Genomic DNA, 14,754 nt, shown 5'->3' on the forward strand with positions numbered 1-14,754 from the left:
CCAGGCATCCATTTGCCGTGCACGTAATCTACACAACCTAAGAACGCCTGTAATAAATTTATTCTCCAATAAAGTCCTTGGTTCTTTTCATAAAGTCCCCTTCGCTTGGCTGTGATCTAGTTTCCTCATTACCCCACTTCCTTCTTCCCAATTCATGCCTTTAGAAAGGCTTCGGCAGGTGCCTCTGAAACAGTGGCTGCTAAGATGCTTCTCCACTTCTGTGACCTTCACCTCCGTTGATCGGTCTCTGTTCCCTGTTCGTTCGTTTAAAGACCTCAAGCCGAACGCCAAATGCAAATTGCGAGTGCCGCTCTTGAAGTCGCCGTCTCATCTTGGCCACTACACCTCTCGAATGAATAGGAGATATAATGAAGATAAGTACAGTGCATGTGTGTTGGACATCAATGGCAGGACCATATTCAATTTCAACATATTTGATGGCCACGGTGGTGACCAGTGTCTGAAATATTTGCTGTACAACTTGGGTTCCGTTGTGGAGGAGTCATCGTTATTGTGTGATGCCAACGATGACACTGTGAGACATAGGCTAATCAAAGACTATGCTAAAAACATTGGCGGCTACTGGCGGCGCTGGTATAAGCAGCGACAACAGAACTTTGAGAAGATGGTCAACGTTTCTCCTCAAGTGAGAAAGCTATCATCTTTGGGAGATGTGCTGGACGACCTACCGCTCAGGTTGCCGCTTTCCTTCTTACAGACTGACTACGATTTCTTCAATCAAGAGGATAACAAGCTGGGTTCCACGTGCACTTCACTTTATATGGAAACGCTCCACTCTGAGCTGGAGGGTGAATTCCAACCTGTTTTTGAAAGTTATTACTTCAACAGAGGCACAATCAACAAGTTGACCGTAGCTCATGTGGGGGATACGAAAGCGATATTGGTTGATAAGAATGGAGACGCCCACCCATTAACTCTCCCGCATCATCCCTCCAATCCCACAGAATCTTCAAGATTAAGAAGGTACTCTGCTAATTACTTTATGACCGATTCGTTCGGAGAAGAGAGATTCATATCATTGGCCAACACTCGTGCATTTGGTGATCTCAATTTCAAGGAAGTAGGCGTCACCGCAGAGCCAGAAGTCTCGCAACTCATATTTGGCGATCATAAAACCATACTGAAGAAGCTCACGGCACAAGAGATCAAAGATCACACTATCGTTGGGCTTGGAGGAGACGAGTCTTTCTTAGTGCTTTGCACGGATGGGATCACCAACGAAGTCACAGATCAGGAAGTTGCGGACATCATCATGACGAACTTCAACATGAGGGGTCAGGCAGCAACACCTCAGGTCTGTGCCGAAGAAGTTGTTAAATTTGTAGAATATATAGGCGGTGACGACAATGCCACTTGCCTAGTCATACGTTTGAGCGGATGGGGAAACTGGCCAGTGATCGATAGAACGGGACATCTTCGTCAAGAGCGTCTCAACGCATACTCTCCAAGGGACCGTGGATCAGGGTAGACTACTGCTGAATATATTGCATCTTTCAAGTAAAATATCTATTATGTACAAAGTGCGTTCGGGGTCATTTAGAGCTTATTGGTGTGGTGTGGGTACTTTCTAGTTCTGGCAAACTCTCCAAGTTTGCTTCCTACCACTTCATCGGTCACCTCGAACTCCACGTACTCCATTCCGTTGTGGACTTGAAATTTCAATCCAACAAACTGTGGTAATATCGTACAAGCTCTAGCGTTGGTTCTGATGGGAGCTCCTGTTTTAACGGCGTTGGCGATGGGCAAGGGAACAACAGCAGGGCCTTTCCATGCAGAACGTCCTTTTAGTAATATCCTGGCGGCTTTCATTTTGTATTATGGGTAAATCTGGAAGGACCTCCTAGACCGATTGTTCATGTCCTATACTCGGTGTCTGAAGAAAAAAGTTGGTCACGTGGAACCCATAGTTTATGGGACCTATCTGTACTAGATAGAAGGGCATCGCGAGTGTTTCCACGCAGAGCCTTTGAAGAATATCAGTTTGATGTTTGCCAGGCGTTTTGACCCGGCTACCTGGGGAAAAGAGTCAAGAAAGCCTGGAATTCCAATAAAAAAAAGAAAGCTAAGTCAAACTTCTATTGAAGAGCATGAGAGTGAATCTGAGAGGGATAAAGATGCGTCTAATCCATCGCTGAGTGATAGCAGTGACAGCGATAGTGAATCTGAGGATGAAGAAAGTCAATCGGGAAGTGATGATGGTGATGAAGAGGAAACGGAATCTTCTACAGATGAAGATCTGCATCCAGCTAAGAGAACAACTCAGGATGATCCCATGGAAGTAGATAATGGGGCGAATAATGATAACCATGGTGAAGAAAAGGGTGATGATATCCTAGATAAGGCATATATCAAAAAACACGCATCTATTTTTCAAAAATTTAAAGCAGTTCAGCACAAGGATAAGATAACAGAGTATACAGAGAGAAGTGACGAAGAGGAGATACCTCAAAAAATGGATTTGGCGCCCTTGCCTCAACCAGAGCTTCCGAGAGATGAAACACTCCGATCGACTAAAGCACATCTTAAGACCCTCGACTGGCTCGCAGAGCCCGTCTATGCATTGCCCGAGCTAACGGCCCCATTTACTGAGTTCAGCTTTTCGCATACTTTGATGAATAATATCTCGGCCATGGGATTCACGAAGGCATTTTCTGTACAGATCTCAGTTTTCAAAATGCTTTTGGACGATATCAAACGAAATAGACTCTGCCCTGATTTTAGAGGTGATATTTTGGTCAACGCATCGACAGGTTCTGGTAAGACGTTGGCTTACTGTGCGCCTATCATCGAGGCCCTACAGACGAGAATAGTTGCAAGAGTAAGAGCTGTGATTTTAGTGCCTACAAAACCGTTGATTCAACAGGTCACACAGACTCTCATTGAGCTTGGTAAGGGGACACCACTTAATATCGTGAGTTTATCAAGTGACATGTCTATTAAAGATGAGGGTATAAAAATTTCTAAAAACATTCCAGACATTATTGTGTCTACACCTGGTAGACTTGTCGATCATCTTCTCAATGAGTCAGTCACTTTTGAAGCATTAAGATTTTTGGTAATTGATGAAGCCGATAGATTGCTCAATCAGTCATTCCAAAATTGGAGCGAGATCTTGATCAAAGCAATAGAAGATCATAAGAAACCTTCCAGGAACGTCGGTAATTGTTGGGAACTTCAAACTCAGAAATTGGTTTTCTCCGCTACATTGACTACAGATGCTGGTAAGTTGTCACAGCTCAAATTTGTTAAGCCCCGCTTGATCGTTGTCAACTCCAAAGAGCAGCTTGTCAATGAGATGTTTTCAGTGCCTTCGACTTTAAGCGAGAGCAAGATTCTATTTGCTTCGAGTGACTCAGCTTACAAGCCACTTTTGCTTGCTAAACTCATGATACAAGCAGAAAAGCTCTCTAATGTGTTGATTTTCTCTCGGTCGAATGACTCCACTCTTAGACTAGCGAATGTCTTAGAAGCATTGTTCAAGAGATTAATTCCTTCAGTTAATGTTAATGTTGCATACATGAATTCGACGAATAATCTCTCGTCCGTCAGAAACAGAGTGTTTAGAGATTTCAGCAGTGGCCAGATAAATATATTAGTTGCGACGGATTTAATTGCTCGAGGACTTGATCTTTTATCAATCACGGATGTCATCAATTACGATTTGCCCGTCTCCTCGCGTGAGTATGTGCATAGGGTGGGTCGTACCGCCAGAGCAAATCAAAAAGGTGAAGCTCTTACCTTAGTGTTTGGAAAGGGCGAGAACCAATGGTTCAATAGCATCATGGAGGACGTAGGCAGAAACAACCCAGTGGAGGAACTTTATCCAAAGGCCATTGATCTTTACTTAGATGAGCATGAGAAATCGCAGTTCGAGGATACGCTTACGAAATTATCGAGATAAGATTTATAGATAATGCATACTTAAAATTTAGGAATATTATTAATCAGACACTCTGTGTTCTTTTTCTTATAAATAGTATTTTTAGGGGAGTTTCGCCTATAAGATTTTTTAATCCCTGATGTTGGTGATATTTTTGGTTCTTGGTTGCGAAACGCACAAAAAATTGCAAAATGCTCCTCGACACCACGTATACATAAACCATGAGATTTTGTACTCCACAGCAATTCGGCGTAGTCAAAACCATCGCTTCTCCTAAGATATGCATAGAATTTCGTAGGTAAATCCTCATTTCATTTCATAGACAGAGGAATGGTTACTTACCTGCACTTGTCAAACAACTACAACGAATAATGGATTAATGACATGAAGAATTGTGTAACTCACAAGACATGAGGTCAAAGATTGGCACTTAAGCCACAGTCTTCCTGAAATAACTCTTGGCCCTGAAGTTTGTTTCTTTGAGCCAAGCTCACAGCTATTCTCTACAAGTGAATTTAGGTCTTGGCATCCAAGGCAAACTGAATGGTGTTATCACGGAAGTGGATCAAATTGAATAAGTCATGGATTTCCCAGAGAAGAAGGAAACGAAATATTGATGAAAAAAAAGAAAAAAAAAGAAAAAAAGAAAAAAAGGATAAAAAAAATAACTAAGAAGGTGTAAGATATTTCACGAGCAACTCGGGTGCGGTATAACGGCGATAAAGTGGAATACATACTCAACTCTGTCTTTCTCATGATAATGGGAATACCAAGCCAAATAGCTACACCTTTGCAGCTGTGGTGTCTCATTGACGCAATATCACTTGTGATAAATTTGCAGTGCTTAGAATTAAATTAAGACGCCATAGTTTGGATAAAACCTATAAGTAGTTGAGTCGATTAGCTCCTAAATGTAATCTTCGTAGATACGATATTATGACAACAGACAAAGCTGTCTCAAATAGATCATCGGAGTTGGAGAGTATTTCATTTGAAGTTCCGAATTTGGTTTTCAAAAAGTCATCCCTAACTGAAAACATTCAAATTGAAGATACACTCGAAAAAGAGTCTTTGAATGAGATCACAAAGAATGACCCTTCTGAGCCCAATCCATTTTCAGATCCGTTCCTAGCTAAATACTATGGGGATATGTACGAAGAGACCAAGTACGAATGTCGCTCAGCTTTTGATCCTCACCTAAAGTGGACATTGGAAGAGGATAAGAGGCTCATGCGAAAGGTTGATTATCGGGTTATCCTAAGCGCTTGCATAATGTTTGTCTCGTTACAAATCAACAGAGGAAATTTACAAGAAGCGGTGGCGGATAATCTTTTAGAGGACATGGACTTGGATACAAACGAGTACAATTTGGGGAATACAGTATTTTTAGTCGCCTTTTTATTGGCAGAAGTACCATCGCAAATTATCTCGAAGGCTCTAGGTCCAGATATATTTATCCCAATTCAAATGTGTGCCTGGTCTATAGTCTCGATGTGTCAAGGTGCCATGCATAATAAGGCAGGCTTTTTGATTTGCAGGGCACTTATCGGAGCTTTTCAAGGCGGATTCATAGCAGATATGGTCTTATGGCTTTCATACTTCTACAAATCTGGAGAGTTACCTCTTCGTTTGTCCTACTTCTGGACCGCAACTGCTCTCACAAAGATTGCAACCTCACTTCTTGCTTATGTTATTTTACGTATGAGAGGAATTGGAGGAATTACAGGTTGGCAATGGCTTTTCATTATTGAAGGAGGGATTGGCTTGGTGATTGGAATATGGTCATTTTACTTAATGGTACCGTCCGCCGTTCAAACAAAAAATAAGTTGCATCCCAAAGGTTGGTTTACCGAGAGAGAAGAAAAAATTGTTGTCAACAGAATCCTTCGAGATGACCCTTCTAAGGGAGGCATGCACAACAGACAAGCCTTGACCTTTAGACAGATTCTAGATGCTTTCTGGGACTACAATTTGTGGCCGATATATGCCATAGGGATGCTTGCATTCATGCCAATGAACACTGTACTGCCTTACATGGTTTTGGCAATGAAAAATCTAGGGTTTAGCACCTTCGACGTTAATTTGTTGACGATACCATCGCACATTCTTCAGATAGTGGGGTTGTTTTTCATAACTTGGCTTTCTGAAAAGGTGAATGAAAGATCGTTGGTGTGTCTTAGTTTGCCACTTTTTAGTATTCCATTCTTAGCTGCCATGAGATGGTGGAGTGGCACCATGGTGGATGCATGGGTAACGTGGTTTCTCGTGACGATGGTCTTGTCAGCACCTTACATCCATGCTATTTGCGTGGCTTGGGTTTCAAGGAATTCCAATTCCATCAAGTCAAGGTCCGTTTGCTCTGCGCTTTACAATATGCTCGTTCAATGTGGGCGAATAGCAGCCTTTAATATCTATCGAGAAGATGATTTGCCACTTTACAAGAGAGGGAATATGCAGCTTACTTTTATTATGATAGCTTTGATCCCGATAATCTTGATGACAAAGGCATACTACGTTTGGAAGAACAAACAGAAAAAAAAGATCTGGAGCTCAATGACCGTTGAAGAGCAACAAAAGTATATTTTGAAGACTCTGGATAGTGGGAACAAGCGTCTTGATTTCATTTTTGATCATTGAACACTTCCATGATTAGTAAGAAAAGGAGCTAAGGATTCAATTCAGACCCTGTCACTTCGGCTGAGTAGTGAGCGTAAGTGAATAACAATCACTGAAGATCAGCATGTCCAACATATGGAGTGTGTTGTACGACGGCACATTTATTCAAATCTATAGCGAACTTCTTTGCAGAGTTCGCCAGTGACCGTGAGGTGCGATAGGCCGATTTTCGAGCTTCATGTTTACAAAAGGCGGCTATAACAGAGGTCAGCTCTACTATGAAGTAGTAGCAATCTCAATATATATACATATTTTCCTATGATCTTACTTCATGGCCGTGTATGCCGAAAAAATAAACCTTGTTCTCCAGAAATATACACTGACGGACAGCTTACCTAATTCTCCTTTTTAGGTTGCCATCAATTTCTCTCTGCGCCCCATAGTCTAAAAATTCAAGGTTATTAATATAAGCTCATCATCCTTAAAAAACAATAGCTTTTGAGCTCAGTACAGAAGAAGCATGTGACTTTCAAACAACCATACGAGATGGAGCAAGAATTTTAATGTTTCGAAAGAAGCCTGGTTAGCTCAATCGGTAGAGCATTTGACTCTTAAGAAACATAAGGTCAATCAAAAGGTTGCGGGTTCGAGCCCCGCATCGGGCTTTTTTTACTATTTTTCACTAATAGATGTGGATTTACCTGAGAGAGCGGTCTATATTTTTCCTTCTTGAAATATCAAGCATGCTATTGAAATTGTTTCCCAAAAAATACCAAGAGCCCCACTAAATGCTCATCACTATATACATATACCAACCGCGCTTTGTGCCTCAGCCCATATAATTCCCTAGTCATATCACGAATTTGCTGAACGTCCAGCGATCTCGGGAGAAATAAACCGAAGTTAGATGATTTCTTCTTCAAGCTCACACATATTGTTCGTAGATCAAATGGCTCCATCTTTTCGAGATCAAACTTTTTGTTATTGTAGTTTGGCCCACCCCAGGGAGGTGAGCAGAATGCAAAGTCAAACTTCTTCCTTCTCAAAGGTATCCAGCTAGTTTCCTTCTTTAGCTGATGCCAATCCCCTTGTATAAATTCAATTGTATCGCAAACTCCATAAACAGAGGCATTCTGCTTGCAACACTTGATATTGGCTCCGTTGATATCCACACCAACCGCTTTCTTGCACACTTTTGCAAACTGAATTGTGTTCCCACCGCCACCACAGCAGACATCAAGTATGTATCTGCACTTCTTGAGTTTCAGCTTGACGTAACTGGCTGTATATTTTGCGACAGATTCTGGTGTAACCGAATACCAGAGCTCCGAAGTGAGATAGATCCCTTCATCAAACTTGGAGAAGAGCTGGTAACGCTTGCGCCAATACTTTTTGCAATTTTCGGGGAGTGTGTGATAGTTATGCATTAGAAGCTCATCTTCTTCGTTCACGACGAAGTCAGAGGTCATGTTGAAGTAGAAAGAAGAGTTCCGATAGTAGTGCGCGATGAGTGGATCAATTTTAATTCGTTTAATGAAACATTGTAATATACACTGAATAACCCATAACCCTAAATCTTCCACACTTTGTCGTCACTAAGCATAATCTTGTTCTCATCTTGCATCTTGGCGAATGCACTTTCAATTTCAATAGGACTGAAGACTTCCTCCTGCTGCAAGTCCTCGTTGATAGCCTCGATAATGGTTTCCTTAGGACAGGCGCCACCATAGCTGTCAAACATGGTCGAATTTATCATTCTTGACATGACTTGTAAGAACAAAGCATATCTTTCTGCACTTATACCTTCGGCATGGACGGCAACATTGTGATCATGCGAGCTGCCAGTTGTTTCAGACAAGGGCTGCGCTTGACCCCTTGAGATGTGCATATTTCTCATGTTCTCCTCGACGCCAGCGGGAAGAGTTGACGATCTGTTTTCTGTTGGCTCCTCTGAATCTGGGCGAACCGTTTGAGCTATAGTAGCTCTGTGAATGGCGGCCTCTGCAACATTGAGTTCCTGATCGATATCGTCTTCGTCATCAAGCTCACCGTACCTGGGCTCTTCTCTTCTTCTCTTGGCAGTCTTCTTCTTGTTGTGAGCATCTCTAAACAACGAGTATCGAAGGAGCTCCTCGGCAACCTTGGCGTCTTTAATATCAACAGATTTGGACAAACGCAACTTAGCGTGGGCGGTAGAGAGACGAATAAGGGTCTCCAATGTTCTTGCGGTGACGGGTGCTGTTCTTCTGTGGACATCTGTGTCACTGTTTCTCAAGTCTTTGTAGACAGACACAACGTACAGAGATGCTCTCTCCGTCAATTTCGGCTTGATTCTTTGTTTAGCATATTGCACATATTTCTTCAAAAATGGAATGGATAGCAACGTTGGCGTCTGACCACTTGCACCGCTTCTGGCGACACCAGCATGTAAAAGGGAATTAAACTTTTCAAAGATGGGCTCTTCGAAGGAGTCGTCAACTGGGTCTTCTCCAGTTGCCAAGGAGACAACACTACGCTCCCTCACGGGCTCACCCTCTGCCAAACCAGCGGAGATGAAACGATGCATTCTCAAAACGTGTTCGGACACAGTCTTGTCTTTCACTTGATTGACATCATCTGTAACAATGAAAAGCAAATCGAAACGAGACAAAAGAGAATCAGGCAAGGCTATGTTCTTATGTGGATCCTTGTGAACATCATACTGGCCAAAGACAGGATTAGCAGCAGCTATAACAGAGCATCTAGCATTAAGGGTGGTGTGAATACCAGCCTTTGCTATGGTGACAGTTTGTTGTTCCATAACTTCGTGAATAGCCACACGATCAGTGTCGGACATTTTGTCAAACTCATCAATACACACAACACCCCTGTCAGCCAAAACCATGGCACCTGCCTCCAAACGTCTTTCTCCTGTTTCCTTGTCTGAGGTGACGGCCGCGGTCAAACCAGCGCCAGAGGAGCCTCGACCGGTGGTTGCAATAGCCAAGGAAGCTGTGTTGAGCACAAATCTAAGCATCTGGGACTTGGCGGTCGATGGGTCACCCACCATGAGAATATTAATATCACCTCTCAAATGTGTTCCGTTGGCCAAGTTCTTCTCGCTACCACCGAACATCATAAGCAAAACTGCCTTTTTAATGTAATCGAGACCGTAAATTGAGGGCGCAAGCGAGTTGGACAAGATATCAAAGATATTCTTCTCCTTAGCCATCTTGTTTATCTCTCTGACATCCTGATCAGTAAGCTTCTCGTGAGCAGCAACTCCTGTAGATCTGGCGTGAAGTGGGTAGACGGCATTCGCCAAAATCACTGTTTTAAAAGACGAAGAGTTGTTGGAACCACCACCCAAAGCTCTGTAAATACCCACAATCTGGACTCTGTCACCCGGCTTCGTAGTATCCACCAAATCATCATCAAGGATGATATCAACAGACCTTGGCAACTGACCGGCAGGAGCAGATTCAGGCATTTCTTGAACGGAGATCTTCTGGTGATCTCTGTATGTAGAGTAACCATACTCTGGAGTAAGTGCGTTTCCATTGGGGTCTTCCAAGGGGTAAACAGCAGGAGTGGAAATTGCATCAAAAGATGTTGTGTTATCTTTGTAACTCTTTGCAAAGAATCTGGCTGCTTTTTCAGAATAGTGAACCGACCTGATCACCTTTGGTCTCACTAAAGAGGCTCTTGTCACAATACCTTCAATAGAAACCATTTTCGAAAGGAAGTTCGACGAAATGGTTCGAGGGGTCACTTGGTTTCCACCAAAGGCGCCCTTAAGGGAGATATAAAATTGTTGGTTCTCATCAATCTCGCTGTAGCGGTTGTCATGAGGGTCATAAATCGTCATCACAGTATCTCTGAGAGCACGCTCACAGGCTGGCAAGTAGTCAACAGGGGTATCCAAAAGGCCCCTCCAAAATTCAGCGTCAAAGTCACGAATCTCATCAAGCAGAACTGGCAATCTGAATTTGCCTTTCATGAGCATGTCCTTGATGGCAGATCTGTGGCTAATACCATTTTCTGAATTCTGGTCTAAAAACTCTTGGAACCTTTTTACACGATCACTGAAGACAGCGTCAATGACCTGATCGTTCAAGTCGTCCATCTTTGTCTAAGAAATATTTGGGTTCAAAAGGAAACGAGTGAATCGATGGTTGGAGAGGGAGAAGAAAAAAAATTGTTTAGTTAAATGTATGTATCCCGAAGCGCGTAATTAGTTTTCCCAAAAGAGCCTACTTATTAGACGCGAAAAGTCAGACAAAAAAGGGACGCGTCGCGGCCGACACAAGGTGAACAGAATAACTAGGAGGGAAATTGGGTGTACAGATGAACTGTAAACCTTCGAAAACCACATCAATATGAAAATGTTATTTAGCTATTGATGTAGCAAAAAAAAAAAAAATACCGGTTTGATCGCAACCGAAAGTACAGAAAATTTACTAGCATATATCACTACTATTTAACCTGTCAAAAGCATCACCATATAATATATAAACTCTTTTTGTGTTGTTTGCATCTCAAAGATGACGACTTAGCCATGAAGAATAGCAGAAGAAAAAGATTTAGGTTAAAGAAAAGGTAAATCATGTCACAAAAAATACTAAAGTATCGGAATAATCCTCGTTGAAGACTGCAAGTAGGATCATCAAGTGTGATGTGAATTTTGCAACGTTTTCATGAGGGTAAATGAGGACGTCCGTAATTACAGCTGGAGGTACTGAATTTGATGGTACAATGCATTGATGATGTGTGGCTATTTGCGAATTAATGGGTACTTCTATACGAGAATGTTCAACTTAACTTCCAACCTTCCATGAAAGCATTGTCTTGTCCGAAAAGTGTTTCCCATTCTTCGTACTCGAGGGCCGCTAGACCCTTGTATCTTCTTTTCTCTTCACTGTCGAGCAAGGAGGCGTAAGTCCAGTCCAAGAAATCCTCCATGTTGTATGAGGGTTTTCTGAACGGCTCACCAAATATTCTTGCCAAGGTTGCGATGTTGGGGTGATAATGGCTTTGAAGTGTTTCAAGCTCCCAAAGAGAGGACCCTAACGCGCCAGTTTTTTGAGGATTGGTTTCCTTGTTGTCGAAGGGGTCTTTGTAATCTGGGTTGTTGCGCCCCTCCAGGTTTTGTAGCATGATCATACAAGTTGGATGTCTCTTCAAGAGGTTATAAATGAATGGGAACAAGATAACAACACCTGGTGCAGGAGCCGATAGAGCCAAACGAGCGAGTCTTTTGATGAATGATGCAACTAAGTTAGCGCTCAAATGTGTTGAGCTAAGGAACAAGTCGAGTTGGCGGAAGAAGCGTGCTCTGTATCTGATGTATAAAAGGTTGGGCGTGAGCAAGGAGTAAAGTTTGTTGTAAAAGTCAGGATATTCCAAATTGTAATCCTTCATAAGTTGCCAGAGTGATTTGATGACTAGAAGATGAACCACTTCATCTTCCTCTTGATCAAATGAATCGGTGAGGAAGTCCATCATGGAGGACGGTGTGCTCAAGTATGGTAGGATACTGTAGTCCATGGAATTTAGAATTAGCTTATACTGAGCCGCAGACAAGTCTGGTAATCTGACCCAAGCCAAGAAACATTTTTGAAACTTAGCCTTCAAGTCATCGGTTAGATCATCAGGGCTGGTAGATTCCTCATCGTCAGGGACAAGACCATCCTTGATAAGCTCAAAGTAGTTTGCAAAAATCTTGTCTCTAGTAGGACGCTCGAGACTTTGCCATTCCACGAGTTTATCAGCAAGGGAATCTTGAAATAAATTAAGCTGCAAGTTTCTGTCGTCGCAAAATAGAGCCAGAAATGCTTGCACAACATAATTGTCCGATCTTCCGTCTGGCCTATTGCAGCCAATATCACTAGCAAGTAATGCGATGACTAGTTCCTGGTACATGGCGACAGGAAATTCTCCATATTTTGTCGTTTCCTCTTCCAAGAGAGCTAGGTAAGAGTCGACAGCGTCAAGTTGAACAGAGGCCTGAAATGGGAGTCGAGTGTTAACAAACCAGCATAGTCTAGCCCTAAACTTGTCATACTTGTCTCTCACCCAGGATGCAATGAGCTTTTTCTTCTCATCTTTCGTTTCCTCCATCACACTGGACAGGATGAGAACCTCGAAACACTTCGTGAGCTTTTCTGTAAGAAGCCTAGCATGTTTATCAAAACTTTGGTCTCCTTCTTTCAATAACTTCTTTTCAATTATTTGATACTCATCTATCAAAGGTACTAGGCCATTGTACTTTCTATCTTGTGTCACTTTCTCAGCTAGCTCAGCAATCTCGTGATGCTCGAGAATTTTTTCTTCCACAGCTTCGACCACTTTACGCTTTTCCTCTTTATCAGCTTTAGGCTTCTTTGCTACCAGCGCATTTCCCTTCGATCCTCTCTTTTTGGCCATCGCTGTCTATGCTCAGCTCTGCGCGCATCTAACTAACTATGTATGTGAGGTCCTAACGTACCGGTGTAGATGCGAAGAGGTGAGTTACCCGGCCAGCCTTCATAAAAGAGCGACGATTCCCGGCCCCAAAGTTTCGAAGGTATATGACCTTCCAAGTTTTATAAAATATGATGAAGTCTCGTGTAACACCTTACTGTTCCCTCTGGAGTTGAGTCTTATCCTCTGGACGAGATTCCTTCGGAAACGTTGTCCGTACGGATGGCTGGGTTTAAATGGTGACAGCGTTTGGCACAACTTACCTTGTTACATTAACAAACGCCTGAAGAGTTTCTGACCCTTGGAAGGGCATTCGAAGTAGGAGAAAGTAACTGAGTAGTGGATCCTCGACCGTGAGCCTCACATCGTATTCCTTCAATGAAAGGAAATAGGAAAAATGGCATCACTTTTGCGTCCAAGATATCCTTGCAACGCATTCTCGTTTTACATCTTCTGTTATCGCCTACACTTGATCCTAAATATACCTGGATTGATGATTAGATTATACAGCTTAGATGAAGGTTTCGTAAGGAACTGGGGCCAATGTCTGAGGAACGTTCTCACCGATCTTGACAACCTTGGCCTCTCTTGGCTGAGCTGGCTTTCTCTTCAAGTCAATCTGCTCGCCCTTAGCCTTAGCCTCTCTCTTCAAAGCAGCGTTGGTCTTGACTCTGTTCAAGAATTCAGTACGGCAAGCAGAGTGCTTGACGTGCTCGATTCTCAAGTTAACCTTCTTCTCAATGTATCTGTTACCAACAACCTTGTTGATGATGACACCGACGGAAGTCTTGGTAACGTTGAAAACGATACCGGTCTTACCGTGGTAGTACTTGTGTGGCATACCCTTCTGGATAGAACCGTTGGCCTTGATGTCCACAATGTCACCAACCTTGTAAGTCTTCAAGTAAGTAGACAAAGGAATGGTTCCGTGCTTTCTAAAGTCACGTTGGAACATGTAACGAGTACGAGATCTGTAACCGTGACTGTCTGTTAGTATAATTTTTAAGGTGTAGGTTGAAGCTTCCTGTCAGAAGTACAATAGCGATCACTTCTCTATTCATATCTCAATGAGATCTAAGTGTTTTTTCTGGTTTGATATTGGAATTGTACATCTCTTTTGACTCTCAAAGTTTTTGTGAATACGAATATATGGTCTGCCTTGATGAAAGTTGGTTGAATTGAAAGTGCATTATTATGATACATTGGGGCACTCTGGAATAGAAGATGAAAACGCTTTGCAAATTTCGACATGATAACTTCCTGCTCATGAACAGAGCTCTATTGCAACATACGTGTGGGCCATTTTTGGTTGTTATTGAATCTATCGAAGACGGACTCTTACCAGAATTGAAGTTTTTTCGTGAGAAGGTGAGAGGAAAATTTTCGGCACTGCACATGAGCTGCCATACTCAGTGGCTAGCGTCGTGTGTATAGAGGTCTTGGACGAATTTACGCACGTGCGATCAGTAAAACTTAGGGCTCCTAGCCCTAGACTGCTATTTAGTGCTAGCGATCTCAATGGCTGCAAAACGGGTGCTTATGCACCTAGTGCTACAGGAGAAAACGACACCCAAGTAATCTACTGGAGATGAAGGATGGTTACAACTCACTGAGTGAATTTTGTTTGATGTCGAGGAATTTAACCTCTGTGCCTAGTGAACAGAGAGTTGTTGTCCTTGAAGTTAGGTACCTTTCTGAGCTGAAGGATGGAAAGTATCATGAACATGGATGAATAGGAACTGCTTGGATGCTCAGATCGCTGTCAATAATTTACTCAAGACTTCTCTCATAGCTAT

General features: G+C 42.5%; 7 protein-coding genes and 1 non-coding gene across 8 annotated transcripts; 4 read left to right on the top strand and 4 right to left on the bottom strand. All coding sequences in view use genetic code 12, as the record gives it.

Moving 5' to 3' along the window:
- Positions 1–154: 154 nt before the first annotated feature.
- PTC6 (type 2C protein phosphatase PTC6) lies at positions 155–1,489 on the top strand (the record flags this gene model as incomplete). Its single annotated transcript, XM_029034633.2, has 1 exon — positions 155–1,489. One exon carries the CDS (start codon positions 155–157, stop codon positions 1,487–1,489), a length of 1,335 nt encoding a protein of 444 aa, XP_028889875.2.
- Positions 1,490–1,557: 68 nt separating this feature from the next.
- On the bottom strand, positions 1,558–1,830 carry CJI96_0000409 (mitochondrial 37S ribosomal protein uS19m; the record flags this gene model as incomplete). The annotated part of the gene is made up of 1 exon (XM_029034634.2): positions 1,558–1,830. One exon carries the CDS (start codon positions 1,828–1,830, stop codon positions 1,558–1,560), a length of 273 nt encoding a protein of 90 aa, XP_028889876.2.
- A 175-nt stretch (positions 1,831–2,005) lies between these two features.
- CJI96_0000410 (putative ATP-dependent RNA helicase) lies at positions 2,006–3,922 on the top strand (the record flags this gene model as incomplete). Its single annotated transcript, XM_029034635.2, has 1 exon — positions 2,006–3,922. The coding sequence occupies one exon, from the start codon at positions 2,006–2,008 to the stop codon at positions 3,920–3,922; it is 1,917 nt and encodes a 638-aa protein (XP_028889877.2).
- A 915-nt stretch (positions 3,923–4,837) lies between these two features.
- On the top strand, positions 4,838–6,538 carry CJI96_0000411 (uncharacterized protein; the record flags this gene model as incomplete). The annotated part of the gene is made up of 1 exon (XM_029034636.2): positions 4,838–6,538. One exon carries the CDS (start codon positions 4,838–4,840, stop codon positions 6,536–6,538), a length of 1,701 nt encoding a protein of 566 aa, XP_028889878.2.
- Positions 6,539–7,094: 556 nt separating this feature from the next.
- Positions 7,095–7,182, top strand: CJI96_0000412. The gene has a single exon. It is a non-coding gene; the product is annotated as a tRNA-Lys (tRNA).
- Positions 7,183–8,087: 905 nt separating this feature from the next.
- MCM3 (MCM DNA helicase complex subunit MCM3) lies at positions 8,088–10,622 on the bottom strand (the record flags this gene model as incomplete). Its single annotated transcript, XM_029034638.2, has 1 exon — positions 8,088–10,622. One exon carries the CDS (start codon positions 10,620–10,622, stop codon positions 8,088–8,090), a length of 2,535 nt encoding a protein of 844 aa, XP_028889880.2.
- Positions 10,623–11,308: 686 nt separating this feature from the next.
- NOC4 (ribosome biosynthesis protein NOC4) lies at positions 11,309–12,922 on the bottom strand (the record flags this gene model as incomplete). Its single annotated transcript, XM_029034639.2, has 1 exon — positions 11,309–12,922. One exon carries the CDS (start codon positions 12,920–12,922, stop codon positions 11,309–11,311), a length of 1,614 nt encoding a protein of 537 aa, XP_028889881.2.
- A 547-nt stretch (positions 12,923–13,469) lies between these two features.
- Positions 13,470–14,261, bottom strand: RPL21A (60S ribosomal protein eL21; the record flags this gene model as incomplete). Its single annotated transcript, XM_029034640.1, has 2 exons — positions 13,470–13,941; positions 14,251–14,261. 2 exons carry the CDS (start codon positions 14,259–14,261, stop codon positions 13,470–13,472), a joined length of 483 nt encoding a protein of 160 aa, XP_028889882.1.
- Between the last annotated feature and the right edge of the window lie 493 nt (positions 14,262–14,754).

The sequence above is a fragment of the Candidozyma auris genome, chromosome 1, assembly GCF_003013715.1.
Source record: "Candidozyma auris chromosome 1, complete sequence".
Classification (NCBI taxonomy): Eukaryota; Fungi; Ascomycota; class Pichiomycetes; order Serinales; family Metschnikowiaceae; genus Candidozyma; species Candidozyma auris.